Source organism: Microcebus murinus, chromosome 20 (assembly GCF_040939455.1).
Source record: "Microcebus murinus isolate Inina chromosome 20, M.murinus_Inina_mat1.0, whole genome shotgun sequence".
NCBI classification, from domain to species: domain Eukaryota; kingdom Metazoa; phylum Chordata; class Mammalia; order Primates; family Cheirogaleidae; genus Microcebus; species Microcebus murinus.
In genome coordinates, this window is record NC_134123.1 from 24,561,590 (window position 1) to 24,572,319 (window position 10,730).

Here is a 10,730-nt window from a genome sequence, read left to right on the forward strand (position 1 = left end):
CAAGCGCGACTCTGTCTCAAAAAAAAAAAAACATACTTAATAACAATTGGTGAAGTTCAATGGGTCAAACTATGATTTAACTATCAAGTATCTGAACTTAAGATTTTTCTCCTCTTGTTTGTTTAAGAGTCAAGTATTGGCCGGGCGTGGTGTCTCACGCCTGTAATCCTAGCACTCTGAGAGGCCAAGGTGGGCGGATTGCTCGAGGTCAGGAGTTTGAAACCAGGCTGAGCAAGAGTGAGACCCCGTCTCTACTAAAAATAGAAAGAAATTAATTGACCAACTAAAAATATATATACAAAAAATTAGCCGGGCACGGTGCACATGCCTGTAGTCCTAGCTACTCAGGAGGCTGAGGCAGTAGGATTGCTTGAGCCCAGGAGACTGAGGTTGCTGTGAGCTAGGCTGATGCCACAGCTCTCACTCTAGCCTAGGCAACAAAGTGAGACTCTGTCTCAAAAAAAGAAAAAAAAGAGTCAAGTATTGCCATTTACTATGCTTAAATGAGTGAAATATATAGGAAATGGCCCAGGAAAACTTTCACATAATGACAAGAATTATAGGATCTGAAAAGGATCTAGGACATTGATTGAAACACCTCATTTTATAGAAAAAAACTGAAGACAGCTCAACAAGCTTGCTCAAGTTAACATCCTGGCTGACGGCAGAGTCTGGACTAAAACCCAAGTCTTAATTACCAAATCACCAGGCAAAGCTGGTATAGGACCAAATACAGTACTGAGCAAGAGTCTGGGGGACAGGCAGACCAGTAAATAGTAGATTACCTGCTTACCTGTTTGAATCCCTGTTTCTTGCTCTAACTGATGGTAGAGTTTGTTTGAATAGTCTGCCATCTTCTGCTCAATGGTCAAGTGCCTGGCAGTGGTCAGGATGCCAGCACAGAACCTTGTAGAGCCAGCAGCCAGCCTGCAGTATGAATGCAAAATGCCATTAGATAGATTAACATAAGTTCAAGGTTTCTCATTGTAGTATTATTTGTAATACGAAAAGATGGCAACAACCTAAATGTTCATTGACATGGGACTGACTTAAAACCTAGAAAGTAATCTATATAATGGAATACTATATAGCTATAAAAAAGAATGAAAAGGCTCTTTATGCACCAATATGGAACCATGATAATGAAAAAGGCAAGGCGAGGAACAGTGTTTAAAGATATGCTACCGCATGTACAAAAAAGTGAAAAAAAATGAATACCCATACACACATCTACATACCTACCAATACATATTTGCTTATATATATACAGAACGCATCTGGAACTTAACTTGCCTCCAGAGAAGGAACTTGTAGTTAGGGGTCAGGTAAGGGAGGGAGAACTTCCACTGTACACTCCTTTACATATTTTCAATTCTGAATCATACATTGCCTATTTGAAAATAAATGAAATTTAAATTGAAAAAATGTCTCCAATTCGGGGTAGGCAAAAGAACATAAAAAGTTCCAGTAATGGCTGGGCACAGTGGCTCACGCCTGTAATCCTAGCACTCTGGGAGGCCGAGGCGGGAGGATTGCTCAAGGTCAGGAGACTGAGACCAGCCTCAGCAAGAGTGAGACCTCGTCTCTACTAAATATAGAAAGGAATTAGCTAGACAACTAAAAATATATAGAAAAAATTAGCCAGGTGCATGTCTGTAGTCCCAGCTACTCAGGAGGCTGAGGCAGGAGGATTACTTAAGCCCAGGAATTTGAGATTGCTGTGAGCTAGGCTGGCGCCATGACACTCTACCCCGGGCAACAGAATGAGACTATGTCTCCAAAAAAATAAAAAATAAAATAACAATACTGATGTGTGGTCTCACCCCTAGAGATTCTGGTTTGTTCTGGGAAGAGGCCCAGGCGTTGGTATTTGTTAAAAGCTCCCTGGGTGATTCTAACGTGTAGCTGGAGTTGAGAACCATGGATCTATGAGGAGGACAATACTAGAGATGGAGAACAGGAACAATTATTTGATGAAGGGATGTGTAAAACTATTTCACAAGCCATGGTTGAGGCAAAATTTCTTAAAAAAAATTTTTTTTTTTAGAGATGAGGTCTCACTCTGAGGCCCACTCTAGAGTGCAGTGGTACAATCATAGCTCACTGCAGCCTCTAACTCCTGGGCTCATGCGATCTTCCTACTCAGCCTCCTGAGTAGCTGGGACTACAGGTGTGTACCAACCACTGTGCTCAGCAGGGCATAATTATTTTTAAAAGTTGGGCTTGGCCAGGTGCCATGGCTCATGCCTGTAAACACAGCACCCTGGGAGGCCGAGGCGGGTGGATGGCTCAAGGTCAGGAGTTGGAAGCATTTAGATTAGCTATCAGTGGAACAGTAGTATCACCAAAAGGAGAAGGAACGAGAGAATCTTATACAATTAGTGCAGCACAGGGTGGGCACGGTGGCTTGTGCCTGTAATCCCAGCACTTTGGGAGGCCGAGGCAGGAGGATCGCTTGAGGCCAGTAGTTCAGGGCAGCCTGGGCAATATAGTGAGACACAGTTCAGCAAAATAATTAAAAAAAAAAAAAAAAGATTAGCATGGCACAGCCATGGGCCAAGTCCAGTTTGATTCTTACCTGCCCTGCTCCAGAAGGACAATATCCTTCCACCCCATTTTGGAGAGGTGATAAGCCACGGATGTGCCCATGATTCCACCCCCACAGACGACCACCTGTGTCTGCGTGGGCAGGGCGATAGAATGTGCTGCGGCAACTGACACGCTGTTTCTTGCTGAGGACCAATTCTGCCAGCCGGGGCTGGTTCTTTGCCTTCGGACAATCGATAGCAACCGGTAGAACATCACGTCTGTCACCAACAGGGAGATCCCAAGAATTCAAACTAGACAGAGAACACCAAATATATTTCATTCCTCTTAACACAGAGCATAGAATTAATGAGAAAAGGATTTAGCAAAGGACAGGACCCATTCATTCAACAAATATCTGAGGACCTACTGAGCTTCCGACACTCTGCCAGGTGCAGATGTTAGCAGTAAACAAGAATATGAAGTTCCTGTGTGACTGGTACACATGAAAAAAAAGAAAAAAAGAGCCAGGCATGGTGGCTCACATCTGTAATCTTAGCACTCTGAGAGGCCAAGGCGGGCGGACTGCTCGAGGTCAGGAGTTTGAAACCAACCTGAGCAAGAGCAAGACCCTGTCTCTACTATAAATACAAATAAATTAATTGGATGGAGTAACTAGGGGTTTATATAAAATAGGATGGTCACAACAGGCCTCCGAGGAAGTGGTATTAGAAATGAGACCTAAAAAAAAAAAAAAAGAAAAAGAAAAAAGAAATGAGACCTGATGGATCAGAAGGAACCAGCTATATGTGTTGCACATATAGGGATGGGCATGTGCAAAGGCCCTGAGGTAAGATGGACCTTGATGAGGCCAAGAAGGAAAAGGAGGCCAGTTTGTGTACAACATGGGGAATGAGGGGGGACAATCTAAGACAACGCTGCAGAGGCAGCAGAAACCAACCATACACAGCCCTTGAGAGTGCCATCATCATCAGGAGCAGGAATTTTGTTTTAAGTCCAAAGGAAAATCGCTAAAGCAAGGAAATAAAAGGATCTGGCATGTTTTTCAAAGGTCAGTCTGGCTCCAAAGTGTAGAATGGAAGATAGAAACAGGAAAAGCAGAGAGATGAGTTAGGGAGCTACTGCAGTAGTATAAGGAAGATATCATGGTAGCTTAGACAAAGATGGTGGCAGTGGAGTCAGAAATATGACTGGATTATTTTGCTAGTAGAAATGACAGAACTTAACTGCCAAAAACTGGATATTAAAGGTGGAAAAAAAAGAAATAAGGAGGCTAGTTAAGTTTCTGAGTTAAGTGTGAAGACTAGGAACAAAGGAGGAAGGAAGCAGAGAGGTGGGGAAGGAGAGTGAGTGAGGGTGTGTGTACCGCCCAATGTTACGTTTTCAGACATGTCAAGTGTGAGATACTCACCAGGCATCCAAGTGGAAACACCAAGCAGCAGCTGGACATAAAAGCCTGAAAATTGAAGAAAAGGTTTGGTCATTAGCACATATACAGCATTTAGAGCCCTAGTATTAGGAGAGGAACAAGAAGTCTGAAGGCCCCAGCACTTACAGATTGGCAAGAGAAAGATTAGGCCTGAACACTGCAGCAGATCCCAGAGAGTGTCCAGATAAAGAGAGAACTAGCTAAAGAAAGGAGAAAGAGGGGTTGGTAAGGTAGAAAGAAAACCAGGCAGAGGTGTCTCAGAGGCCAAGAGAGGAAAGTGTTGGAAGAAGTGGTTAACTACAGACGGTGCTGAGGGGTCAGGCAAGATAACAAGTGTCCAGAGGCATTTGACAACATTAAGTGTCCTTGGTGTTCTCGAAAAGAACATTTTCAGGGGAGTGGCAGGGATGAAATACAGACTAGTGCAAACTGAAGAGTAACGGAGATGAGGGAGTGGCAGCAGCTCCATTACATTTTGCTCTGAAGAGGAGCAGAAAAATGGGCCAGAAGCAAGAATTGGGGTAGAGCAAGATTGCTTATTTTTATAGATAAGAGATGTTAAGAATGTTCACTGCTGGTGGGAATGACCCAGGCATTCAGGCAAACAGACGATTAGAAAGGAGAGGCAGTAACAAACAATAGGGTCCCTGGGAAAAAAAAAAAAAGAGATGCAATCCAGGGCCTAGGCAAAGGATAGCCCATCTTGTGTTTCCGTGGATCAGCTGGTGGTGATTTAAGTATTTTAAGTCTTTTCCTGGACAGGAAGAGAGGCTTATTAGCCATGTTAGGCTTCTCATTTACACGAACATGAATCACAGGTGATAACAAAGCACACGTTTCTACAAGACAATAAATATAATAAGCTACAGGAGAAATAAGCAAAGGCTCTGGCCATCAGGGAAAGAATCGTATATAAACTTGGATGTGGGCCAGACATGGTAGCTCACACCTGTAATCCCAGCACTTTGGGAGGCCAAGGCAAAAGGAGCACGTGAGGCCAGGAGTTCGAAACCATAGGTTCGAGACCTGGGCAACATACAAAGACCCCATCTCTACAAAAAAATAAAAAATCAGCCAGAAGTGGTGGCACACCACTACACACTTGTAGTCCTAGCTACTCAGGAGGCTGCCCAGGAGTTCAAGATTACAGTGAGCTATGATCGTACCACTGTACTCCAGCATGGGCAATAGAAAGAGACCATGTCTCAAAAAAAAAAAAAAAAGAGCAGGATGTAAGCTGAGCCTTGGCGAGGTAAAATTTGGACAAAGACACAAAGAGAAAGCGGAAGCACGATGAAGTTACAAAACAAGTCTGACCATGCTGTGTGCTGGTGAGTGACAATAAGCAACCTCATGTGGAGGCTCCAGTGTCTATAATGAGTGCTGGGTACTAGCAACTGAAGGAAGGTGGATGAGATGTTGCTACACTGCCCAGGCTGGTCTCAAACCCCTGGCCTTAAGCAATTCTCCCACCTCAGCCTCCCAAAGTGGTACGATTATAGGCATGAGCCACTGAGCCAGCCCTTCTCTTGACCCTAGCTCCATCAACTGTCCTCTCTTTCATGCACCTATGATGTTTCCCTCCCTTCTGGCTCTTTTTCCTCAGCATTTTAATAGCTCAAGTCCCTCCCAAGTGATTTAAGAAATGAAACAAAAGCTTCACAACTTATTCAATTAGCAATTTTTAATTTTAAAACTTTTAAACTATAAAAATTATGGTCTTTGCAAAAACTCAAATACAAGAAGAAATTAAGATTTCCCACCACACAAAGATAACCAACACCAGTGTTAATGGTATTAATATTTTTCCAGGTTTTTCTTTTTTTTGTAGCAAGACCTGCCCTGCCACCACCACCCTCCTCTTAAGTCTTTCTTTTCTTACACTTTATGAGTGTAGTCTGCTGGCAGGATTTTTAGGCAATAATTTATTCTTAACACATATATCAAATCTGTCTTTCACTTGATAAATTAATATGCGGAAAGAAGTGCTTATATTTTCTGTTTTTCACTTTTCCCTCATGCTACTCTCTCCTGAACCCAAAGCAGTTGGGCTTCTGCCCCAACAGCCACTGATGCTGTTCACGCCAAGAACACTAATGTTCCTTGTTTCCAAGGACGCTTTCTGGGCACCATTACACTTGACTTCTCCATGGCAGTTAATACCATTGATCACTCTTTCCTCCTCACACGGTTTCCTTGTTTTATTCAACACCCAATTCCCTGCTCACATCTTTGCTGTCTTCTCTCCTCTGCCCATCCTGATGTGGCACTACCCCCCAGGGCTCTCCGAGGCCCGTTTCTCTTCCCATTCCACACGCTCTCCCAGGGTGATTTCATTTCTGACTATGACTGATGGCCTAGCCCACCACAAACCTGAGCCTTGGGCCTGCATGTATAGCTGCAGAATGGCCATCTCCACCTGCATTCCAGAGGTAAAACAGCACATCACAAGGTAAACCCATCTTCCTCAATCTCCAAACCTGCTCCCGCTTCCTGTGTCCCCCAAGTAACATCACACACTAGAATCCTGGGTGTTAGCCTGGGCTTTGCCCTTTCTCTCATCACCCCTACCCAGTCAATCATCAAGGCCTATCACCTCTACACCCTAAACCTCACTGTCCACTGCTGGTACCTGAGTACAGATCACCATCGTGACTCACGCAGACCATTGCAGAGGCTTCCCAACAGGGCTGCCAACCCGATTTACACCTCATTCTTCCCTCCACACACTGCTCTTTACACAGGAGTCTGGACAAGTCTTCTAGAACAGAAATCTTATTTCATATCCCTGCTCATGTATCTTCAATGACTTTCTGATGTCCTCAGGAAAACGTCAAAACTCCTTAATACGAGTGCAAGATCCTTCACAATCTGGTTTCTTATCTCTCATCTCATTTATCTTCTCTCCTTTCACTCTGATTAAGCCAGATTGAACTACTCGTAATTCCTCGTGCATGTTGGGCACGAACTTTCTCTTTCATTTCCAGGACTATTCCTGCCACCTCTCCCCCAAATAAAGAAAATCTAAGGTTATAGCCTCTTTCACATCTTATCTGATACCTGCCTCCCACCCCAACTTAGGTTTGGTGACTCTTCTATGTTCTCCCATAACACCCTACACTGCTCTCAGCACAGAATTCACCACAGTGTGTAATGGTTAATTGCCGATCTGAAAGCCCACACAGCAACCCAAATCTGGCTTTGGAGGCAGAAAGATCTGGGTTTGAAAATCTGCCCCACCACCTCAGTAGCTGTGTGACTTTGAGCAAGCTGCTTAACCTCTGTGCTTCCAGCTCCTCATCTGTACCATGGGCCAGGAATACCTACCCCACATGGTTGCTGCAAAGACTGTATCAGGAGATGCAGGAAAAAAACATGACAACTGGCACCTAAGAAGCACTCAATAGTGGTAATTATTCCCCTATTATAACTGAACTTTCTGAAAGCAGGGACCAATTATAACTTGTTCCGTTTTCCTAGCCTTCTGCATAGGCACCTAGAAAATATATGTGGGCACATAGATGAGAACAGAGAACATAGGTGATGGGGGGCCGAGCGTGGTGGCTCATGCCTGTAATCCTAGCACTCTGGGAGGCCGAGGCAGGCGGATTGCTTGAGGTCAGGAGTTCGAAACCAGCCTGAGCAAGAGCGAGACCCCGTGTCTACTATAAATAGAAAGAAATTAATTTGCCAACTAATATATATAGAAAAAATTAGCCGGGCATGGTGATGCATGCCTGTAGTCCCAGCCACTTGGGACGCTGAGGCAGCAGGATTGCTTGAGCCCAGGAGTTTGAGGTTGCTGTGAGCTAGGCTGACGCCACGGCACTCACTCTAGCCTGGGCAACAAAGTGAGACTCTGTCTCAAAAAAAAAAAAAAAGGTGATGGGGGAAAGTCAATGATGACTCAGAGATCTCAAGGGTAGGCTCCAGATTTGAGGGGATATCTAACTAATTGAAATAATTTTTTTTAAACTAATATTTTTATAGGTAGTTACCATGTGCCAGGCACTGCCTATGTATATAACTAATTGAATCCTCACAATCCTATGAGGTAGACATTACCAGTTCTATTCTATACTTGAGAAAACTGTGGCACAGAGAAGTGAAGTGGTAGGTCCCTAGGTCCTGTAATACCACTGAGTGGCAGTCAGGACACTAACCCTGCAAGTCTGGTACTAAGGCTTGCCATTAATCATTACTTCATGCTACCTTTCATGCCACCTCCTGCTACCAGATGAGTAAAGAATGGACAGCTCTGAGGACAGACCCTAAGAAATCTTCCCTAGCAGGAAACTGGGAATTGCAAAGGTGGCAGAAGAATCATAGTAACAGATACGTTTCAAAATGAAATAAACAATGTTAGGCCAGGCACAGTGTCTCACACCTGTAATTTTAGCACCCTGGAAGGCCGAGGCTGGAGGATCACTCAAGGTCAGTTCGAAACCAGCCTGAGGAAGAGTGAGACCTTGTCTCTACTAAAAATGGAAAGAAATTAATTGGCCAACTAAAAATATATAGAAAAAATTAGCCAAGCATGCCTGTAGTCCCAGCTACTCAGGAGGCTGAGGCAGTAGCATTGCTTGAGCCCTGGAGTTTGAGGTTGCTGTGAGCTAGGCTGACTCCATGGCACTCTAGCCCAGGCAAAAGAGTAAGATTCTGTATCAAACAAACAAAAAAAACGTTAAAAGCCCAGAATGCTTAGAAGGAAGAACAGTATTTCTGACCTTGTGCTCATCATGACCTTCAAAAGAGTGAAGTGGCAGGGGCAGAAGAAAAGAAGGGCTCAAAGTGAACAAGGAAGGAAAGGGGGGCACCGGAGTCTATTCTAGTAGGTTTGGCAGCAAAACTAAAGCAAAGCTTGATAGCAAAGGCGATGAAGCCAGTGGAGAAGAAATTCAAGATGCCACAGGAATAAAACATATCACCTGGTTTAAAACAAATTTTACATTTTTTAAAGTTCTGGAAAATGTATAATATTCTCTACTAAGAAGAATAACTTTTGCTAAATAATTTTTTTTTTTTTGAAACAATTACCAGCCATACTAAAGGAGAACACTGGAGAAAACAGGAAGGGATGCTAATGTAACCCATCTTGCAGGACGACTTTGAAGATTGGTCTTCTGTTGATCTAAGATGATTATTTTGTAAAAGACTTTCTAGTGTACAAGACACAACTGTGTCCAACTGTATATAGCTGCCAATTAGTTTTCTTTGTTTTTACTTTGTCCTTTGCTATCTGTGTTACAACTCAATGTGGATTTGTGTTTATATACATTTTATTTGTATGATTTCATGTTAAACCTCAAATAAATGCTTCCTTATGTGAAAAAAATAAAATAAAAAAAATAAAAAATAAAAAAAAAATTCAAGGTCTGTCCTTGAAACTCCTGGGCTCAAGCAATCCTCCTGCCTCAGCCTCCCTAGTAGCTGGGACTAAAGGCATGCACCACCATGACCGGCTAATTTTTTCTATATATATATTAGTTGGCCAATTAATTTCTTTCTATTTATAGTAGAGACGGGGTCTCCCTCTTGCTCAGGCTGGTTTCGAACTCCTGACCTTGAGCAATCCGCCTGCCTCGGCCTCCCAGAGAGCTAGGATTACAGGCGTGAGCCACCCCGCCCGGCCTTGCTAAATAATTTTAAGACCGGAGCTGGCTCTGCTCAAATCTGTTCTTCCAGTGAGAGCAAAGTGATAGCTCTAATGTCCTTAGTTTTTCCTCTGCATGGCTACAGTACTGCACAGGGGGGCTGCTGGTCACAAGGAAGACTGGCTGAGTATGGTTGGATTAATACATTTCCCACACTTTTCTCAGCAGAAGAACCACTTGGGTCACCTATTTAAAAGCAAGAGATTCCCAGGCCCACCTTTGCAGATTCTGATCCTGCTGGTCCAGGAAGCTGTATTTTCCAACAAGTGCACCAGGTGCTCATGGAAGTTTAAGAAATTAATACAAGTCCCTACCACTGGAAAAGTGTACCCTTTGGGCCGGCTCCTCCTCCACCGTCCCCAGACATCATGCTTACATTCATGAGCGAAATGGGCTTGGAGGTTCCCAATTCAAATTTGAGTACCATACACTTCACTCCCGAAAGGTCAAACATAAGAAAGTTCACTGCCCTGGCCTAGACTTCTCCAGGTAACTTCTCCGCCGGATTCTGCAGCAGTCTTACTAGTTAGTGAAGCACAAGCGGACCGCACGTTTCGACGCGGGAAAATAATTCCACCTGCAGAGACAGATGCCGGGCTAGACAAACCGCAGTCGGCTGTGCGCTGAGGTGTGCATGCCCGCGGTGGGAGCAGCCAGAAGCGAGGTCACCCTGGCCATCCCAGACTGAGGTGCAGGCGCCTCAGAAAAGCAGGTGGGTAGGCCCTGGGGCAGCCCGGCAAGGGTCCCCGAGGCCCGGACAACCTTCGCGGGAGAGTCCCGGTATCGGAACGCGTCTTCTTCAGAGTACCAGGCGGAACCGACCCGGCGCGGAGGATTGCGGGGGACGACCCGTGGGCGAGACCAAGGCGGAAAGGGGGCAAACCAGGGGTCCCGGGGCGCTAAGGCCCGCGGGGACCAAGAGGCCGGGGAGGCCCTGTAGCTGTCTCCTTACCTCACGGGCCCCCCACAGGCTCCACGCTCAGTCACACCCTGGCGGAAGCGAGGCAGCAGCCACGACGGTTGCAGGGGGGTCGCTGCGGGCCGGAAGGGGGAACAGGGGGTGGGAAGGGGGCGGGGCGGAGGGAGTAAAAAGTTCCGGG

At 45.0% G+C, this 10,730-nt stretch overlaps 1 protein-coding gene across 7 annotated transcripts in view; it reads right to left on the reverse strand.

The window, feature by feature from the left end:
* Positions 1–10,713, reverse strand: part of PDPR (pyruvate dehydrogenase phosphatase regulatory subunit) — a 46,950-nt gene extending 36,237 nt beyond the window's left edge. For 6 of the 7 annotated variants that reach the window (XR_012913701.1, XR_012913703.1, XR_012913700.1 and 3 more), the window contains exons 1-4: positions 10,583–10,713; positions 3,959–4,003; positions 2,579–2,840; positions 794–927 (exon numbers count right to left, since the gene is read on the reverse strand). Coding sequence is in view for 2 of the 7 variants with exons in the window: in XM_012772465.3 (XP_012627919.2) it covers positions 794–927; positions 2,579–2,802 (358 nt within the window). In the remaining 5 variants the exon portion in view is untranslated. Of the gene's footprint in view, positions 1–793; positions 928–2,578; positions 3,087–3,958; positions 4,004–10,582 lie in introns of those variants that run through there. The other variant, XM_075995788.1, reaches the window with a different exon arrangement.
* Between the last annotated feature and the right edge of the window lie 17 nt (positions 10,714–10,730).